The sequence below is a fragment of the Coloeus monedula genome (assembly GCF_965178545.1).
Source record: "Coloeus monedula genome assembly, chromosome: 4".
NCBI classification, from domain to species: domain Eukaryota; kingdom Metazoa; phylum Chordata; class Aves; order Passeriformes; family Corvidae; genus Coloeus; species Coloeus monedula.
Window position 1 is genome coordinate 27,622,249 of NC_138784.1, and position 21,523 is coordinate 27,643,771.

Genomic DNA, 21,523 nt, shown 5'->3' on the forward strand with positions numbered 1-21,523 from the left:
GATTTTCTGGCTGCAGAAGGCCTGAAGAAACATCTGGCCATGACTAACATGCCTCTCCCTGGAGAGGTGCTGAGGAGGGTGCAAGGTCCCAGGCTTAGTGTCTCGACTGTTCTCTGGTGTTTTCCTTCCCTACCTTGGAGGCCAAGCAGAGCAGCCTGGTGATATCCTTGTTTGGAAGGAGTGTTAGTGCTGTCCCACGGGAAGGTGGGCTCTGGGACAATCTGTTCTGACAGGTGGAGTTGGGTTTGCTTTGTAAGTAGCATTTTGCAGTAGATCAAGGGGAGTGAGGGCTGTTTGGCTGCATGCTAAGGAGCTACCTGCATGTAGAAACAAATACCTTCTTTTAATTCCCTGAACTGCACTCCATTGCTTATGCTTGCCAGTTTCTAGGAAAGAAAACGTGTTTCTCTGTAATGCTTCTCTAAGGGGTTTACAGCTCAGCTGCGATGGGAGGTGTTATTTCTGTCACTGCTATTAGTTGGCGCATCTTTATTTGCCTCTTTCCGGCAGGCATATCGTGAGTGGGAAATCTGTGAGCCCTAATCTGTCGGGCTTTGGAAGGTGCACGAAGGGTCACTGCTGGCAGCCCCGGCCGTAGAGGGCAGCGGCAGGAGGATTTAGCGGTGTCGAGCACGGAGCACGGCTGCTGCGGGAAGGGACCGTGCTGCCGCGGCTCTGCACGTTGCCATGGAAACAAAGCTGGATCCTTAATCGGGATGCGTGTGGACGTGAACCCACCGTCTGCTGTCCTTTTGGCCTCACCTCCTGCTGCCCCAGTCCCAGCGTGGTTGTGACTGCCCTGTGCCAAGTGGGTGGGAGGGGAGATGGTGTGGAGGGACCCTGTGGGGCTGAGGGTGCAGGAGAAGGGTCCAAGGAGAAAACGTTAAAGTTGTTCCCTGGGTCCTGGTAGTGGAAAACACCTCTGCTGAGGTGGTGGGGGCAAAAGGGAGCCTAAGGAGCAGGCAGCGAGGGTAAGTCTCCCATGGGAGTTGTGGTGGGAAGCACTCTGAGATATTGGGGTGCCGAGACACTGCAGGAAGGGAATGAGTCTTGAGAAGGTCATTGCTACGTGGCATGATGTGTGGACCCTTAGGCAGCACCCAACAGGCTAGCTCGAAGAATGGTACAACTGTATCATCACAAACTTAACTCAGGGACCACACAAACCACTTTCCAGCTTCAATGACCCAAGGTAATACTTCTGCAAGCTGTTGCTGTGCCTTACAGTCTTTCCAGGTTGTTCAGGTTAGCTCTGGCATTTCTGAGGTAGGGATGTGGCATTATACAATATAGGCATGGTTTTGAGAGGTCTGAAAATGTGAGGAGGCTGTTGCTGAGGAATTAAAGCAATTGCATAGTGCACTTAAAATGAGCTTATACAAAAATGGGTGAGCAAAGAGATCTCACTTACTGTATTCCCTCTGCACTGTATCACTTGAGAAGAAAAATTTGCTAAATGAAAATCTTTTCAGCTGTAATACCTAGCTCATTCAATACCTAGAGGGGAGCATTTCAGGGAAACCTAGAAGCTGTAACAAAAGCTCTTGACACCTCAAGAGTAATCTGCCTTCTGAGTCCATAAAGACTGCAGGGTAACTGATAAACTCTGAGGAGGTGGTTTGGTGCAAGCAGTAGGATCGAAAGTGTTTCCCACTTGCAGTCCTGAAAAAATCCCCTACCAAGCTTCACCATCAGTGGAACTGTTTTATGTCTGCTGTCCATATCCCAGCAGGAAGGATTATGATCAGCCTGCTTAAAGTCCTCCTGACGCTTCTGTCTGAAATGCTGTTCATGTTAAGTTTAGACTGTAAACTTGCACAGCATCACTGTACACTGTTAAACTGCTGCTGTCAGGGTTCCCAGAGGGCTGAGGACTTCCTTTGTCCAAGACACACAACTGACCTTGTGTAAGGAAGCAAACTGCCCTGAGAAGGATTGAGTCAAAGACTCAATTATTAATCTCTGTTGAAGCAGACATGCTGCTGCTTATGGAGTGCAATGAAAATCTTCTGGGCACCCAACAATTGATGCATAGCAATGAAACACAGAAATTACCAATGGGCTGTGCAGCCGCCCCCCAGAAGACAGCTGAAGGGGAATGCACAGCCCATGGAAAGCTCCCTTTAAAAAAAGATTTAGGATCCTCAGCCCTTTATATAGGGATGGAATATGTACATTGTAAAACATACAAATATGTAAAAATATTGCATACTTTTCCTTCCTTGGATATTCCTTCCTTCCTTCCTTCCTAGAATTACAGTATAAAGAGAGATTCCGTAGGAAGGCCAGTGAGGGATATGTGGAAAGGCCATGTTTTTCCACTGATGAATGGAGGTTTGTCCATAGCCCACTGCTGAATACACAGGGAGCCTGAGCATATTTTCACTTCCATTTAGAGAGTACGATGGCACTATGAAGTTAGTGGGATTAGCCTGAGGAGCAAAAGCACAGAGATTCACTGTCAGCCCTTAGAAACTGCTGGGTAGCATAACAAGAGCAGTTGGACACCAAATGAGCTGTAGAACACTGGGTTGATATTTTCCATGTGGTGTGCTTCATTCACTGAGCTTGCCCAGTCTGCAAGGCTGCATGCCTTGAAGAGCACTGACACCAAGATAATAAATGCACATAGTTCTTCAACTCTGCTCCTTCTACTCTTAGCACATATAAGAGAAGAACATCCTCTGAGATAAAGGGTGCACAGCTACTGCTGCAGGCTCCTATGCAGTCCAGACCAATGCCTAGTGTAGGAATGTGCACATCCTGAAGGCAGTGAGATAATGAAAAGGTTGAGCTCCTTGCACTAGCCACCACTCTTGAAGGAAATTTTTTTCATCTCAGTGCTTCTCAGGAGGAGATATTCAGGTTTTATATGAAAAAGAGAAAAGGCACTTCCTACTAGCAAAAAAAAATTATCTGGAAGCTAGATGACCAGAGTGATGACTTTCAGAATTGCTTAGCTGTACCCTGAAATAAACCTTCCTGTGGCTAAACCCTTGCCACAAACATTCCCTCTTACGACCTACCTAAAGAAAAGACAATTTTGGTTTTGTTTCATTTTTGGTCATTTATTTTTTTTTTTTTTAACCCAGATCTTCCCAGTGTATATTAATTATGTGACTACTTGCCTTCATGGAAGGTGAGTCCTGAAGGACTGTATTTTTTCGGGAAGAATAAGGTCTCTTAAAACCAAGTCTTGAGTGTTATCACCCACAGTTTGAAGGCATGCAAGCTGTCTTCCTCTGGGCTGTGGCCAAGGCTGTGTAGTGAAGCAGCCTGTGTAAACCCTGGCTTCTCTCTGAGAACACTAACCAGAGGCTTAATTAGCTCTGAACGCATATGTGGTGATGCAGACACTGCTCTTCAGTAGGTCTGAGCTGCACTATCACCTGATTTCATAGGGATCATTGTCAGATGCTAATCCACTTTGGGTGCTGCCAGCCTGAGCTGGAGTGTAGCTGGCATACTGACAGTTTGCCTGTCTTGAGACATCCTGCATGTGATTGCCTTTGTACACATGGACATGTATATGTCTATATACACACACACCCGCATGCAGAGAGAAACCTGGAGTGCAGGAAGACAGAAAATGAGTTGGAGTGATACAAAGTGGAAGGAAAGACGAAACACCACAGCCTGTGGTTCTTCCCTTGCAGCTAGTGCAGTGCTGGACATGACTTTTTGTTTTCTGCCCTCATATGGTCCTTTGTTCCTGGTTTGTCACAGGCCCTGGCCAGGCGATGTTCGGACTGAATAGCTCATTTCTCCCCTGCTTGCTCTAGCCCCTGATGATGCTTCCATCTACATCCCACTCCCCCATTGTACCAGAGTGTGTGATTAAGAAAGAGGACAGACAGGAGATGCAGGAAAACAAGATGCATCAGCTTTGCCTTTGAGTCAGTCAAAGAGCTATTTCTATACCTAACACATCTCACTCTGGCTTTTATTCTCTTAGATGCTTTTGTTACTCTTATTATTAATGACCAGCAGAGGCAAATTCTTTTGCTGCTCTATCATTCCCTTTCTCTGCTGTGCTGATCCTTGACAGAAATCTCAGTGTCTCATGTGCGTGTGTGATCTTGAAAAAGATATGGCAGTTCAGTCTCAGCCTTGGGTTTTGTTTAAAAAAGTACAAAGCCTAATATAGATAGAAAAATTTGAATTCAAGTACAGAAAGTATCTTATTTATTATGCTGCTGCTTTCAAGTTATGTCAAGGGCATATTGAATATATAGGTATATAGATGGCACTTTCTATTAATGTGCAGGTAAGTATAGAAAGAACCTGAATTCAATTATGTGTGCTTTGGCACACAGTTAAGCTGACTGGAAATGGGCTTCCTGACTTTCATCGTCCAAGCAAAAAAAAGTACAAAACTGAAACTTGTATCACCCTTATTGCAAAGTCAGATGGACCAATTCCCACTTCCAGATCCTCTTCATCAAATCCCGAGGAGTGTAAATGTTCATTTGCTTAGACCATGGAAGTGGATAGAATGGTCCTTACAGCACCAATCACTGTTGCAACCATGAATACTAAGTACTTCAGGAACTGTGGAGAAGATTTCTGCAAGTCTCCTGTGGGCCAGTCTTTTACCAAGAACAACTTCCAGTTCCTTGGAGTTCAGAAATGGCTGTTCTGTCAATAGGGAGTTTGCCACAATTTCAGTCTCAGTCTCATAACAACAAGAGCCCTGAAAAACAGCTATTAATCATCAGGGCAAAGAAAAGGAATGGAAGAGCTCTGATCCCAAACAAAAATAATAGAAAAAAGAAATGCAGCAGCTGTGGATTTGGCAGAAGATCCTGCATATGTTTGGATGGGCATGTGTGCATGCAGGAGACTTCATGTACTTGTGTTTTTATCTGTAAAGCTGTAGAAAACCTCTTATTGAGTTTTTGAGACTTAATAGATGGGAGCTCAAGAAGATTTGAGAAGGGAGCTTCTTTTCAGTCTAGTATCTGTGTAAATAACTCCATTGGTCTCAGAGTTTCCAGTGGGGATGAGGAGAATCAATAGTCGTTTAAAACTTTGTGAATCAATTTGATAAGCAAGACAGACATGACAGCAGCTTCCCAACAGGGGCACTCCTCAGTGGTTGATCAGGAAGGAGAGTGGGTAGAGAGAAGGTAGGTGCTGTTTTCATTCCTCCTGGAGCACAAGAAGTAACTAACTATGGCCAAAGCAAGCTCTAATGGGGATCAGGTCTTTCAAGCATTTTGAAATCCCTATTGATTGTTTCAGCCAAGGACTCTCACAACACGCTTCAGTGATACCAGTAGCTTTCCAGAGCAGGGGCTTAATCCAGAGGCCTGGTCCATTAGGTCAGGAACCCATCTTCTCCTCAGACCTGCAGAGTTCCCAGCTAGATCTAATACCAGAATAAGGGTCACCAGGATGGTGCAGGCTGGGATTTGAACTAGTTAGCTCTCCTGATTTGGCAACTCTACTGGACACGAGCTGGAGTTTCCACACAGTGCTGATGAACAGATGCCTTAGGGCCAGTGCATGGTTTCTGTGCCTCCTGTTGCCTGGTGCAGACATACACATTCTGTGCTACTGAGACAGCTGCATGTCAGCAACATGTCCAAACAAAAATGGACCAGAGTACTGTTTCTTCATTTTATGCCCAGATTATTTCATCCTGTTCTGAAAGTATAAGGCAGGGGGTAAAATCCCTCTTAAAATAAAACCAAACAGAGCTGCCTTCTTGCCCGGTAAACAGAGCAATGATTTGACATTCCTCCTGTTCCAGCCCTTGCTGTAAAACACAGGTTGGAGCGAGCTGAGGTGAGTCAGGTTTGGGAAAGCTCAAGGCAAGAAGGAATTGTACTCTGAGCAAGTAGCACCTCCTTTCCAAAGTGATGGAATCTGATCAGGAGGGTGTGATGGAGGGAATTGTGGATATTGACGGACTCAGAAAGCTGTGAGTATGAAATGGCTGAATGCTTACTCCGAGGCTCAGGAGGAGAAAACGTGGGCTCACTTCTTTCCGAGTGGCCCCTGAGTCCCTCTCCCCTTCCCGAGCATCTCCGCAGTCCCAGCACGCTGTCGGGGGATGAGCCCCGCGCTGTGATTTGGGTAGTGGCGTCCAGCCCCAGTTTTCGCAGCTCCTATACCGACGGGCCGTGAGGTGCCGTGCGGTGCCGTGCCGTGCCGTGCCGTGCCGTGCGGTGCCGTGCGGGGCCGTGGCGTGCAGTGCGGTGCGGTGCGGTGCCGTGCCGTGCCGTGCCGTGCCGTGCGGTGCCGTGCGGTGTCGGGCCGTGCGGTGCCGTGCGGTGCCGTGCGGTGTCGGGCCGTGCCGTGCGGTGCCGTGCGGTGTCGGGCCGTGCGGTGCCGTGCGGTGCCGTGCGGTGTCGGGCCGTGCGGGGCCCTGGCGGGCCGCAGCGCTGGCGGGCGCGGTGCGGTGCCTCCCGGCGGCATGCCGGCGATCGGAGCTTGCGGCCGCGGCGGCATTTCGTGTGCGCTGTTGCCAGGGAAACTGCTCTGCCGAACTGGGACCAGAGCGGTGGGGCAGAACAGGTTTCCACCTCTCTCTCTCTCTCTCTCTCCCCCTCTCCCTTTTTTTTTTTTTTTTTTTTTTTTTTTTTTTTTTTTTAATTTATTTTTCCTTTGGGGTATACTCAGAACATCAATAATGACTCTCCTAGAGAAGAGGCAGCCAGGTATGAGGTAGTGGGAAATCTGGAGTCCGTGCAATCTAGTTAGAACTCAGCTCTTGGTTTTGTCCACTTGCTAGAGAGCTCTCCTGTTTTAAGTGAGTGTTTTGTTTTTCCTTCGAGTAACAGAATCGCCTATTTACTGCTGTCCAGGATGGATGAGGCTGAAGCCTTTTATTGCTCCTTGCCTTAAGGAAAGCAGAGGGCACATCTACACAGACTTTGCCTTCAGCTGCTTGCTCATTTGTACTCTAAGGCAAGCCAACTCTGATCCAAAGGGTATGAAAGTTATATCAATGCATTACAAATTATCTAAACTGGTTAATAATGCCAGCCTATGAGAACAGATGAAGCCCTGGCACAGTATTACTTTAAACTGACTACCTTACTTCAGCTGTGGTCAGTCCATCTTAGAGCATAGGCAGAGCCAACTTCACTCTGCCCATAAAGGCTGACTAGACCTTGGCATCATCAGGACTGCAGGTGGCATCTGTTAGGACAGGGAAAACAACTAACAGCTTAGCCTGCAGAAGGTTAATGATTAAATAAGCAAGACAGAATTTGAGAGAAAGGGGGTATCACTACTTTATGAGACAGAAGAGGAATAGAGGCACTTAACAGACATGCTCTGACCTGTCCACAGCTGAACCATGGTGAGAAGAGATCTTAAGCTCCTGAGAGACTCAGGGGACATTGGATGCAATGCTGAACTTCGAGGAGTTATCTAAATTGACTCTGTGAACCTTTGGAGGTTCAGCTTATATTAAGGTTTGCTCATAATAAGAAACCAAAGATATACTTGATGAAATGGAAGAGCAGTTAATTTAGAAATGATTAAAAGAAATAGTATTTCACCCAGGATAGTTGATTTGAGAAATTTATTCAATGACATCTTGCCAAACACTGTGACTGGACTTTTTTAAAAGTGCTGGATAGTTTTATGGCTGCTATTGATTAATAAGGCTATACCAATGACATCCCATTCAGTTTACAGTCAAAATTCAGTCCTTAGTCTGGAGGGTAAGACAGCCAGGAAAGAAGAGCCAGGCAAACACCATGATGTAATTGGAAGGATGAGTAATGGGGCAGTCTGACTTTCATCTGTTTTGGGCTGGCAATGTCAAGATATTAAGCCAACCTAGTGGGCTTCTCTGAGTTGGGACAGGGAAACTGGTCCTGGGCTGTCTGAATTGCCAGCATGGCATAATGTCACCTGGTGGGCGGAATCTACCCAGCGTGGCCAGTGGTCTAATCCAGCCATGTACTCTCATCAAACAAGGAAATACACACCTACAGAGGTGAAAATGGAAATGTAACAATCCTGGTGGGAAAACTGTTTATCCTGGCAGCTTGCTAACTGCTGTTTCTCCTCTGTGGAAAAATGCTGTCATCTATGTATGATGCCCTAAGAAGCTGGTACAGCATACCATCATATATTAGCCTGCTTTTACCTGTCATTGTTTATAAAACTCACAAATGTCACCCTCTCTTTAGCCAAACAACTGAATTTCTCTGGATTGTATATGTCAGACAATGGCCTTGGTATGTTTGACTCTTTCATCTTTTTTATTAACTGCATGTGGTATGGAGGGAAACAATACCCAAGATCAAGATTACAGAATCTAGGTTATCTTGTGTTTCCTCTGTTGCAAAGTCTTTTGAATGAATTATTTCTGCAGAACCTTAAGTGGAAAGTGGAAATCACTTAGTTGTTTTCAGCCCTTGAGTCATCTTTAATTGGAGACCTTTTTATTGCAGCTCTCAGGAGCTCCTTGGTGCTGGAGCACTTGGACTGTTGCCCCTGGGTTAGGGGTCTGCAGCAGATCTGTTTCCATTGCTACAGAGAGATTAATGTCCAATCCATGACTGGGATCTGTGTATACAATGATATTTATATGTGTAGTTACTGTCATTATACATGTGAATTTGGTATATTTGTTATCATTTACCAGGGTAATAAAATTGAATTGTGCTAACAACTCTAGATTCTTTGTCGCAATTAGTAGCCATCAGGAATTGTGGCTTCCAGAGAAGACCTAGAGAGTTGACAACCATTCTCCTAATTAATTTATCGCAGTATATCCTGTCTTCTATCAGCAGAGACACTGAACTGGGTCTCTTGCTACCACTCATCCACCAATTTCCGTAACCATCATGTCTGAGCTATGTATCCTTCTGTCAAATAAGTCTAGTGTGTTCAGTAATTATTGCAAGAACAAGGGAGGGAACTGATAAATGATATGGTTATATAAACCACATTTGTGCATCTAACAAATTTGAACTTCCCACTGATAGTACATTCCCAGGGCAGCTTGCAGGATTTTCACTAAGAACGATTCACTCATCAGTGAATCAGAACATGGGAAAAGGATTGCAGGAGGTCATCTGCTGTGCAAGCCAAAATCATTAGTAACCCAGGGAACCTATTTCAGTAAAACACGAAAGTTTTGAAATCCTATTAAATAGTATCAACTAGGAGAGTCATTAGGAAATGACACAATCCAACGTGCTCCAACTTTATGTTGAGTAGGTTTTGCTGTGAATGTATTTGTGGAAATGTGAGTGTGTATATGTGTGTAAGAAGCAGAGATGCTGTTCTAGATGCCAAGTGTGAGTGTATATGTGTGTGTGAGATGCAGAGATTCTGTTTTAGATGCCAATTCCACCAGGAGGACGTAATATTAGGTCTGTAGTGTCACCATGTTCTCACAGTCCCTAGTGCGAGCATTCAAGAAAGGACTCACACAGCATGATACAGCACGTAATATAAAAGCCAGAGTTTTATTGTATTGAGTTGTTGAAAACTAAATAAAAAAATTAAATTTGGAGAGAAAAAACCAAACAGACAGAAGATCCTGACTGTAGGCTAGCCTGAGGCAGTAATGGATTTGTGGTAAGATAAACAGAAGTAAATGAACACTTAAGCAACAAAGATCCTGATTTCCTGTCAGATATGTTATAACAAACGGGACTCAGACATATAGAAAACTTAATTACAAGACGTTGAACTGTTGTGGCATTTTCCATCATGAGCAGTAAAACTCCCAGTGAATCAAGTATCCCACCAGGACTGTGACAAATAGGTACACAGTGGTGGTTCAGTTTTGAAGAAAAGAAATACATGGGTAGGGAAATGAAAGCCTGTGTTGTCCCAGAAGTTATTTGCTGCTAGCTCACTCCTTTTTGCCCCCCTTGCCCCCCCAGTTGTGTGGTAGACAGGACTGAAATCTAAACAAGAGGAAGCCCTGTGTGATCTGGCTGTTGGTTGCAAATCAAGACTAAAGACACATGAACAGCTTTTCTTCTAAATCAGGAAAATGAGAAGAGGACTTTGGACAGTGATAGTGGCCTGAATCATTATGATCTGATAGGATCCCCTCTCCAAGCTGGAAAGGAAGGGCAGACCCCAGTTGTTGAATTATGGCTGCGCAGGAAGCTTAATGAAGCAGCAAATGGGGTTAAATACACAGATGTTCCCAAAAGCCTAATAAAAAAAGGGCTACTACCCTAGCAGCACAAACTCTATTTGTCCTGCACGTCTGGAGACAGCAGACTAGGCCATTTTGCAATGACATGGTATATTTATCAAAATCTGAGAAACAAACAAGTGCTCTGGACTTGCTCCTTTCTCAAATTCCTTGTGCCTAACTTGACACACCTGGCCTTTGTGGGGTCTGGCACTTTGAAGCTAAAGGAGCTTGCCACCAGTAGCAGAAATGTGTTCATGGACCAGCCAGCAGATCATGGAGCACAGAACCAGATTACATTCAGGCTGCACAGAGGAAACATAGCATGATGATCTCCTCACTCGCCAAGTCAGCAGTCAATACCATGGCTCAGTGGAAGGCTGGCCAGTTCCTCAACATGAACAGACCACTGCAACTGTTTTTGGGGATCTTGCATTCCCCTGCTTTGTGGATATTTCCCAGTCTGCCCCGAGAAGCAGTTTTGCTCTGGATAGTAAGATGCTGTTTGTAAGGCAGTAACTGCATTTGCTTGCCTGGGGAATCTGGAGTGCCTGTTAGGAAGGAACTTGTGAGAAAAGCTCCCTGGGGACCTCTCCTGCCACATCTGAGGTAAATGGCTTGTTAAATGGCCGTGTTTGGTTTCAAATGGTGCAGCTGCAGGAGAGCTCCTGGGGGAGTCACCTGCAGCCTTTCCAAGGGTTCACATCTTGGGTGAGGTGTGGGTCAGACCTGGCTTGGCTGCAAGTCTGAAGAACTTAGAAGGGTTGGTGATAGTACTTGGTTGTTCTCTGAACTTTGTCCTGCCTCTGCAAACCCTCTTCCATCCACCTAGGAACTCACTAGCCACCAGTCTCCAAGAGGAGGCTTCATGGTGAGTGTGTTTGCACCTTCACCATGTGCAATCCAGCCTTCTTATTTGAGGGGTTAAACGTGCAGGAGGAGGAGGCAATACTTGTCCCAGCATCGGTAAACTCAGAGCAGATTTTCTGTGGGAAGCCATCTGTCAGCTGGGGAGTGGTGCTGTGTCAATTGATCAGCTCCACCTCCAGTTCAGCTCTGCAAACTACAGATCCCTGACCTTGTAGGGTGACACTGGGGGAGTACTGGGATCTCTGGAAATACTGAGATCCTGTAATGGAGCCTCTGCTCTTTCAGACTCTTTTCAGACAAGGCAGCATCTTGCTGTCTCTTGCAGCAGGTAACTATGGAAAGCCTGAGCTTGCAGGTGAAAGGGCTGTAGGAGAAAGACAAGCTTTTTCCTGTAGTCAGGGGATTGTATTTCACCTGGATGATGTGCAATGTAAGGGACTTCTGATTAAAACTCGACCTATCCCTATCCCAAACTTAAATCTGTCTCTCAGTGGCAATGTTGAACCATGTTTTGGCTGTTTCAAGGTAAAAAAGGTGGAGAGTGTGAAATTTCGTCAGGAGAAAAATAGGAACTTACAGTGTTCTGTAAAAACCCATAATGTCTGGAAGGGTAAAATACTCCTTTTGGTTTTAGACTATAATAAAGCAATAATGATTCTATAGGGTATATGTGTGTAAAAATGGTAAAACCTTCTTAGATTTAGCTCCTAATTTAAAAACTTTCACTGTGACACCACAGTGAAGTCAAATTCATGCTCTGTCTGATAGCCCTGCTGTTCTGTATCTGTTCAACTCCTTCTCTTTTTCATTGACTTTCCATCAGGCATGCCCAAAAACAAGGTTGGGAAGAAAATTGTGGCTTTTGGACATTTTTCTTAGTTCGCTTTTTGTCCCCCCAAAAAGGTGGTGACTGAGATTTCTATCCTGCTCTATCAGCAATTTCTCCTGATTTATTATGACAGGGACACTTTCTTCTATACTGTTGTCTGTCCTTCCTTCTTCACCCCTCTCTGAGTGCTGAGTTGGTTAGGGAATGAAGAACATTTGGCTAGCCCAACTATTGGGGTGATTAAGTGCCAAGAGACATCTTGGCAAACCAAAATCTGGACTGGCTTGCACCTCCTTAATGCTCTCATTTTGAATATAAGTTGCCTCTTCTTGCTGCTTCTGTAATAGAAGTGCCAACAGTTGCTCAAGAGCAATTATTGCATGCACAGCCAAGTGGCCTGTGCTGTTTGATTTAAGGTGGGGTGCTTACATTTCTCAGTGGAGTGGAATTGTTTTGCTGGGTTGTGATAAAGCTGTCTATTTGGTGTATTGATTTTTGATGTTCTGATACACTCTTGTTAGTGAGGAGCTCCGAATTTTCTCCCCGAGTCTTTTGGGGCTGAATTCCCTTCAACAGTTAGGCGGTGCACTCATGTGGAACGAACTGTCGGCAGGCATTTTAGCTTGACCCTGTTTAAATCACCAAGAGGGCATTACTTCCTGCACCTCAGTGTCATGCCTACTAACTCCTGAGAGTGTATGTATGCAGCCTCAAAACACTAGTGGATTTACCATCTAGTGTCCCTTCTTTGTCACTGAGGAAGCAACCGGACAAGACTTCCAGACACTGTGTGTCAAATGTTCCTGTAATTCAATAACCAGGCCCTTCAGATCTTGGACTGTCTGCTAGAAATGGTGAAAAATTGCAGTCAGTTCAGAGGCTGTTATGCATAAGTATAGAAAGGCTCCTGCTGAACTTAATATAAAAATAAATACTAGTCATTGGTGTCGCTGTCTTGCCTTTTCATGTTGCAGTAAGGCTGAGTCTTTGCACTCTACCATTCAGTTTGCTACAAGTGGCTTTCAAAGGCACGGTGCCATGAAGGGTGTTGGAGATGCTTGTTCAGGCTTTTTTTTGAATTCTGGCAGATTCTGTGACAATAGTTTGATTTTTTTTTCCTCTGTCTTTTCTAATTTTCTGCATAAGCTTCAAAGACACAAAGTATCTCTTTATTAGAAGAGTAAGTTCTTTTCATGAGTGTAGGAACCCAGAGTGCCGAGAATATTTCTCTGCCTGTTTTTAAGGGTTCTTTCACATGAGCACAGTGCTGAGAGAAGGGGCTGAATTCCAGTGATAAAAAGTGTGAGATGTTTTCCATGTATTAAGTGGCTCCAGTTGCTGCTCCTGTTTTTTTTTTTTTTAAACTTAACTTGTCTTCAGTTTGTTGCTGTTGTCTTTTCCTTTTTCTTTTTGCATACAATTATTTTTCCACTAAGCAAAGAGCAGCCCTAAGAGAACTTTCACATTGTGGGTGGTGAGCTGTATGGAGGAAGTTTAATCACCAAACCTCATAATAAAGGCATGGGGATCTGGGAGCAAGGACTCTTTCGTATAGGATGTGACCTGTAGGGAGCTCAGGGAAGAGAAACAAACAGCTTAAGACTGGGTATGGGATCAGACCTTTTTTTTTTTTTTTGGGTAATTGCTGAGCTATAGCATATTTTGTCAATATAGAAAATGGCTATAGGTAATCAAAACCAAGATTCAAGCATGAATGGATGATTGATTAACTGCATCCCTGCTGAAAAACAGCTTTACCTGCCAGGCTGTAGGAGACTTAATTTGGTAAAGAGCTGTTCTAAATCTGACTATCTTGAGGTAATGTCTTGAGGCACAATAAGTTTTCCCAGGTCTCAAACTCCTGAGTACGTCCTTTTGTATCTCTGGTCCAGTTTTCCAGGCTTATTAAAAGAAGGTGGGGCTGTTCTCATTCCTAAAAGCGGTGCTTGGATTTGGAGAACTTTCTTATTATAATGGAAATCTCTACACAGAGAGATACAATTTAATTCGGTTTTTTTTGTTGTTGTTTTGTTTGGTTTGGTTTGGTTTTTTCTTTTTTATTTTAAAATATGTGGTTGGGTTTTTATGATCTAATCCTACTCCACAAAAGTCAGCAGGAGCTTGCAATTGATTTTAAAAGATAGAAGATAAATCCCTAAGAGAGCATATTGGCAAATACTTTTTTCCATTCATTTCCTTCATGAATTGGGCAAAAGCAGGGATTTGCATTTTTCTGGATCTGTCACAAATTGAAAGCCTGGTATCTGGTGAAATCCCAGGACAAAGAAGATGTACACTATGCCATTGGAGGGCTGAGATCTGTATAAAACTCCCTTGGAACCTTGGAGGTTGTAAAGTGGTACATGTTCTGATTTTTGCAAAGATGAACTTAGCATGGTAGAAGGATCTGAGAGCAATACCAAGAGAAATACTGAGCTGACATTTCTGTAAAACATGGTGTCAACAGACCTGATCATAGTTTAGAAATCTCTTTTTTTATTTTAATGTATTTTATGTTATTCTGAGACTGAGCCTTCACAGTTGTAGAACTCTGTGCTGTTGCTCTCTCTGAGAGGAGCTAGCAGTAGAGATTGTCAGAGCTATTTGTATTCCATGCTTTTGCCTACTCTATTTGTACTTTGGTCTGGATACTCAAACTAGAGTGACTGTCCCAAAAATCAGTATCAAAGCTGCTGTGTATCCTGTTTATGCTACATATAAGGTTATGATAATCCTGTGATTAAAGCTCTTAATTTCATGGAAATATTTTGTACATATTTTGTTTTTCTGTCCTCACTTGTGTACCACTTGTTCTCTGTCTGTTAGAATCAGGCCTAACATTTGAAACCTTTAAGTAATTTTGGCAACCTGCCTTTAAAAATAAAGTAAGGACAGCTGGTCATAAAAAGGATTTTACTTCTTTCTCACTTGCTTCGCTTAAATTTTAAAAAGTTGAAAATCTTTAAGCTCTGGCCAAGATAGGAAGTAAGATTCTGTGTGCCTACCCCTTTATGCTTGATGGATTGACTAGGAATGCTGTTTATTTCCTTTGACCTATTCTTGTTTTCTTTTTCTCTCTCTTCCTCTCTTTGACTTCCTATTCTAGGATGAGTCATCCATGTTCTTCCAGTTTGGCCCATCAATAGAACAGCAAGCTTCTGTCATGCTCAACATCATGGAAGAATATGACTGGTACATCTTCTCCATTGTCACTACTTACTTCCCTGGTTACCAGGACTTTGTGAACAAGATCCGCAGTACCATTGAGCACAGCTTTGTGGGTTGGGAACTGGAAGAGGTCCTTCTGTTGGACATGTCCCTGGACGATGGGGACTCAAAGATCCAGAACCAGCTCAAGAAGCTCCAAAGCCCTGTTATCCTCCTCTACTGCACAAAGGAAGAGGCCACCTACATTTTTGAGGTGGCCAACTCAGTGGGTCTGACAGGCTATGGTTACACGTGGATCGTGCCCAGCCTGGTGGCAGGGGATACAGACACAGTGCCATCTGAGTTCCCCACCGGGCTCATCTCTGTCTCATATGATGAATGGGACTATGGTCTTCCTGCCAGAGTAAGGGATGGAATAGCCATAATCACCACGGCTGCTTCTGATATGCTGTCTGAACACAGCTTCATCCCTGAGCCCAAGAGCAGCTGTTACAACACCCAGGAGAAAAGGATTTACCAGTCCAACATGCTCAACAGGTAAGGGAAAGAGCTAGGCCAGCCTTACAAAAGGGCGGTCAAAGATGACCTCTGATACCAGAATATTTCTGCTAGGGCATGTGGTGCTTTGGGGCAGCAGGTGGTGTTGGCCAGAACCTGGGCAAGGGGGGGTGAGCTGAGGGTGGGGCCCATGTTGCTGTGCATCATGAGTGCCAGTGTTGTCACCCCCTTAGAAAGCCTTCATACAACACAGGGGGCACGTGAGCATGAGGAAAAGGAATAATGAAGGCATAGTGCAAAAATTTGAGTGTGCCCCTCAATGCACAAATTTTTGCTTTCATAACAGCACTGAACTTCTTGGAGTGTCTTTGCATGAGCAGGTCTGCAACTCTCAAGTGGGTTCTTGCTGCAAGCAGTGGGAATGTTTGTGTTGATGTCTAGAAGGCACCAGCTTCTGTTCCAGGCACTAGCACTATGTGAACAGGTGTCCCTTATGGGTGATGGTAGTGTAACCTATCTGGAATAGTTTCATGGCAACTGTTGTCTGTACACCAAGTGTCCTTCTGCTGTTCATTAGCCCTGAACTACAGGAGAAAAGGAAGTGCAAAGAGATGTGGAGAACTAGAGATGCAAAAAGAGTTACAGCCATCAACTCTGCTGAGATCCTCCTTCATCCTCGAAGCCTTTAGAGCCCTTGGATGTCTTAAGAATCTGGTTTACCTCAGAGGAGGGCTTGTGCTGTCACCCTGCTCTTTGGCACTTCATTGGCTGTTGTCTGCTGGGTGTTTTGGGCACTCTCTTGTGTACCTTATGCAGAAAGCCTAGTACCTCGGCTGGAACGGCAGGTTTTTCAAAATTGAAAAGGGTATTTAAACACTGAGAAAACAGGTTTGAATAAACATCTTTTTTGTATCCAAAGTCAGATTTTCCTAAGAAACACTGCTATGACATCTGTTTAAGGGCATAGAGGAAGCTTGTGGTGGAACAACCTCTAGAACAGCGCTCTGATCACTAAATGTTCCTTTTTGTCCCACATGGACTTTTAGCATGTAGCAAAGCAACCCAGATAATTAGACATGGAATCCAGATGCCCCCTGACCTGCTCAGCTGTCATTGTCCAATGTTTTACACATAAAATCCTTGGATATGTTAGATCCTTTGTGGTGTGACAAGGACAATCCAGGCAGTAGCCATCAGGCCACACCAAGCTCAGTGTCTTTGTTCATTTGTCATGTTGAATCACTGAGCAGTGCAAATGTGATGGATTGGTCTGCATGCTGTGACCCCTTGCTGTCAACTGTCCTAGGCAGATAGGGGTACTAGAGGACAAGAAAGCAGATTATTGCTTTGCCCGAATGCTGGGGACTGTAAGAGAACTTCATTCTTTGGCCCAATAGATTATCCATATTGCTATTTGTTCTTTGTCTCTGTGATCCATTGGCATATTACCAGCTCTTATTGTTTTTACTTCCTCCTCCCTATGCTGTTTTTTTTCTCTATGTAGGCCTTGAAACTACCAAAGGTGCCCAAAGCTTTTATCTCTTTCCTTTCCAGCTAGGCTTAGGGGTAAGGGTTTTTTCTGCTGCTCTTTTGAGTCATCACTGGAATGATGAAGCAGGGAAAATATATTTAGAGTATACAAAGTAATGAGAAGTAACATCAAGGCAGGCTTTTGTTCTACCCAAATGAAGAGGGATTTTGGGGGGAGCTCTATTGTGTCTTTTCAGCAGTTATCTAGAAAACAAAACACTCCCTGCTATGTGATGCAGCATTCTGCAGAGACCTTCTGCTAATGAGTTCTGTTGACACTGTATTAGCCTATGCATAACATCATACCCATATAACTACGCTGCTTCAAGGACCCAACACAATCTCTCTGCACAGCACCTTTTTGCATTGTTTAGAAGTTGCCAGCTCAGAGACTCGAGTGTAGATGTGACAGTACTGTTGTGCTGTGTAGATATGCCCTGAAGCCTGGGCACCCCACATGAAAGCAGTTCTTGTCACTTTTGAAGATCCTAGCTTTCTTCTCACCTTCATGGCCCAAACCATGCTGTTTCTGCTCCTTTGTCTGCTTTGGCTACAGCACTCACAGGAATGAGTGCCAGTACGTGTAGATACACCCAGCTTAGTTTGGGTACTGACATCAGTCTCACTGAGAAGCAGAGTCAGTCAGTCTGTGCCAAGCTCTGTTCTGCCACTGTGTAGATGGCTGCAGGCACCTGCAGAAATAATTATACTTTTGCAGTTACTTGTGAACACAGTGCAAATATTCGCTTTGCCCCACATGGTGCTGGCCTGTGAGGGGGTTCTGACCCTGCCTCCTTCTCCCCACCACCTGCCCATATTTCCACCCTCTCTGTATTTCCAAGTGAGATGGTTAAAAGTTTGACTTCAGTGAGTTAGGTGCTTAGTTTTTTATTTAAGTCAAATTACTTTCAGGCACCTTTTGAAGTTTAGAAGCTAGTGGTGTCTGAAATAAGCCATTGCTTTTACAAATCCAAGGGTTCAATAGAAATCAGAAGACTTCAAGCTCAGCCTCATGCCAGAAGTCTGTGCAGGAGGAGAGGTAGAGGAGAAGCACAAGATGTGGAAAGAGGCAGTCATGAAGATGTGAGTTCACCTTACTGAGCCAAAACCCACAGAGATTAATAGCTGTAATCTGTGTTCATACCTTCAAGTTCCATTGAATTTGCTGGAATTTATTATTTACTAAGATTTAAACCTCTCCTGCTATGCTTTTTTCTGTCTGGGATATTACAGATTCTGCAGACCTGGCTACTCCATACTTTCCCTAGCCCCTTCCACCTCTTAGGATCCCACAGTACTTGTGCACTGTGCACACCAGGTAGCAGCAATACCTGCCTGTCTGGAACACGGTTTGGCTCATTTTGGACTGGACTGCAGGTTCTGGAAAGCTAATTTCAGCCTTGCTCTGGATCCAGCAATACTATATTCAGCAACCTGCAACTTACAGTTCCCCCTCCACATGCCTACACAGAACAGAGAAATGCATGTACGTGGGCTTGATGTCTGGGGAGACAAAGTGTATGTGTATGTGACCTCAGATAAGGCATCACCCTGTAGCTACTGTTTCAGAAACTCTTGAAGCTAACCCAAAGTGGTCCAATTTACTTCAAATCCATAGCTGGGAGGCAATGCAGTAAAGGAATTTTTCCATTTTATTCTTTGGAGAGTGACACATCCAACTAAAAAAATGTGTAATTTAGTTCAGCTGTGGCACACTATACACTAAGACTGTGAATTAGTCATTTCCCAAGATCTGCCTTTGAACTCTGACCATTTCTTACTTTTTTTCCTTGTCTTTCTAAAAGAGCGGTTGTTCTGAATGCAGCTAAAATCAAATGGTATTGCTCAACAAGGTATCAGTGTTTGATCTGGGTGTATAATGGAGTAAGGAGAAAATGAGCTGAATGTTGTTCAGATTCTCCATATCTTTCCTCCTTTTTACACTGACACTTGTTCATTTTTGCAAGAACTTGTGCAAACAAAGTTTTATTTGAAGTATGGCTGCAAGCACAAAAAGAAACAAGACAGACTGTTATCTAAATGCCATTTCTTGACAATGTAGGTGTTTGGTCTGCATCTTCTTGTAGCACTAATGGTCTCATAGCAACTGTTTCTGTCTGTTTTGAAACTGGTTCTCTTTTGTGTTAGACTGGAACTGCAGAAGTATGATCACGACCATTGAACATTTTGGATTTTGTCCAATAAGTGAACCTGCTGATGAGATAACTCCACTAAAGAGTAGTAAAATGATACTTTGAGAGAGGTTTGTTCTACAAGGTTTGTTAGTTATCTTTTTGAATGATTTTTGAGGAATTTTTCTTCTAGTGAGGGATTTATCTCAATTTATGCTGATAATAGGCTTAGGTGGTAATTTGGAGTCCAGATATCCAAATGCTGTTTCCCAGTTCAGTTACAGTCTTTAATTCTTTGTTCTGTTTGTCATAATTACCTATTCATTTATTCTTTCATTGTCCCAGAAAGAAATCTGGTATGAATATTTCAGTCTACCAAGTTTATAGTTATCCCGATATCTGGTCTTCTGGGCACCCAGCAAAACTACTGTGTGCTCTCCTCTTTTCTACTGAATGAGAAGATCTCAAAGGTTGGGAAAGAAATGCTCAGATAAGGAGTTCTTAACTCTTGGCCCTTCCTAGGAGAGTTGCTAGGCTTCTAGGCATCCTGCAAAGCTCATCTTTTCTTCCTTCACCATGGCTGCTGAGGAGTGAGTGGGCAGAGGTGGATGTGTTTATAGGCAGCCTTCTGCTTATTTCGTTATTTTAATTGATGGGACAGATTTCCTTGAGCTCTGGATTGGTGCTTCTCATTACAGTTTCGAAATGGGAAGAAATAACTAAATGACAGGAGTATTCTTAGGAGTGGAATTCAGAGATGAGTCATAAGAAAGGAATATAATTTCTGGCACATATTTGAGGAATGGAAGCTCAGCTGTTTTGTATGGATATTCATAGTCTTTGGGCTACATAAGCTGTGGTTTTATTGTAGCCTTCAATGAGACCTGGGTTCTTTCTACTTGTTGTCATGGCTGCTTGTGAATGCTGGGCCATAACTACTAGTTTGTTGTTGTAGGGTTACTAATGAGTTCTCCACTGATTGGCTTTAATAGTCTCTCATTTAACACCAGGCTGCACACACCAGATTTCATTTTAATAAAAAGTGCAGTGGAGCATTTGCTTTGGAATTAAAATACAAATGTGGAATTATACCACCTTTGCAAAGAAATACTTTTAGAGGGAAACAAAGTTAAGGTCAATTCTGTACCTCAGATTCTTCAAATAGGCAAACAACTGGCAAGCTTGCTCAGTGCATTGTTTGGACATGACACTTCCACTCTGGGGGAAGTAACATTCATCTGTAGCTTTACCTTGCCGAACAGATAAGAAAGGCAGAAGAACCTTTGATGAGTGCTTGGAAACTGTTTTCCCTGAAACAACCAGGGCAAGCTCTGTTCTCACATGGCCGCACTTCCCTAATAGAAACTAGGATTTTCTGGGCTTAGATACCTGAACAGTGAGTCAGTGAGCAGAGAAAGTTCTTGCAATTGGGTTGTACAAACAAATTGCTTCCCTGGAAACTCAAGACCATATGGGCTGTACATATCCCTAAAAAAGTGCAGTGCTCCTTCAGGGTATTGTGTCACCCTGATACCTGTCAGCAGCACCATGCCCATAGCACCCTGGACCTGCTTTCTCCAGGTCAGTGCCAAGGACAGTGCCCAGGAAACACCTTTCCTTGTTTCTCTGGTCTCTCTCAACCCACCCTCCTGCCCTCTCCTCTCCAATCATGGCAGCCATCGCCTTCCAAGTCAGACACAGGGGTCATCATATGTAATTTGCAGGTACTGCCATGGAGCCACTCTGTGTTGTGTCCTAGTTGAGTGGGCCATGCACCTTCACATGGTGCAGCTGGGGAGTTGAGGGCAGGAATGGACAATGGGCCATTTGCATCACTCTTTCTTAATTCACAGGTTTGTCGAGTTACCCTCATACTAAGAGACAGGAGCCCTGTCTCACTCAGTTTGGCAGGGCTACATCTCCCTGCATGGCAGCTGGCTGGGAAGCCCTGCTCCAGCCCTTGAATCCTGTGGTGCTCCCGTTGTGGGAGGCACAGTGCTGGGACTTGCTTCTTATGCTGGGGAGGTGGTGAGAGAAGGTGTAAGTGGCATGTTCCCAAGGATGCAGAAATTGCCCTTTTCAGAAATTTGGAGGGTGAGGAGGCGTATGTAACTTTTGACCTTTTGGAGCCTTTAAGCCCATGTCTTGTTAGCAGCTGATTATGTTCCCTCTGGTTGGTGTGTCCTGCTGCCATCAGGCTGGTGCAGACTGGCAACACGTGGCGTGAGCGCTGGTGACAGATTAGAGATCCCTGCTGCTGAAATCTGCTTGTTCCTGTCACTGCTCCAGCAGCAGCTGGAGGCTGGGGCTGGCCTGTACCTCCTGCTTCTGTCAGGGTCTCTCTGCCTCCCTGCATCCCTTGTTGTACGT

At 44.3% G+C, this 21,523-nt stretch overlaps 1 protein-coding gene across 1 annotated transcript in view; it reads left to right on the forward strand.

Annotated features, from left to right (window-relative positions):
- Positions 1–21,523, forward strand: part of GRIN2B (glutamate ionotropic receptor NMDA type subunit 2B) — a gene marked incomplete at both ends in the record, with an annotated part of 169,185 nt that overhangs the window by 34,963 nt on the left and 112,699 nt on the right. Inside the window, one exon of the mRNA XM_082280837.1 lies at positions 14,932–15,530. Within this exon, the coding sequence (XP_082136963.1) occupies positions 14,932–15,530 (599 nt within the window). The remainder of the gene's footprint in view (positions 1–14,931; positions 15,531–21,523) is intronic.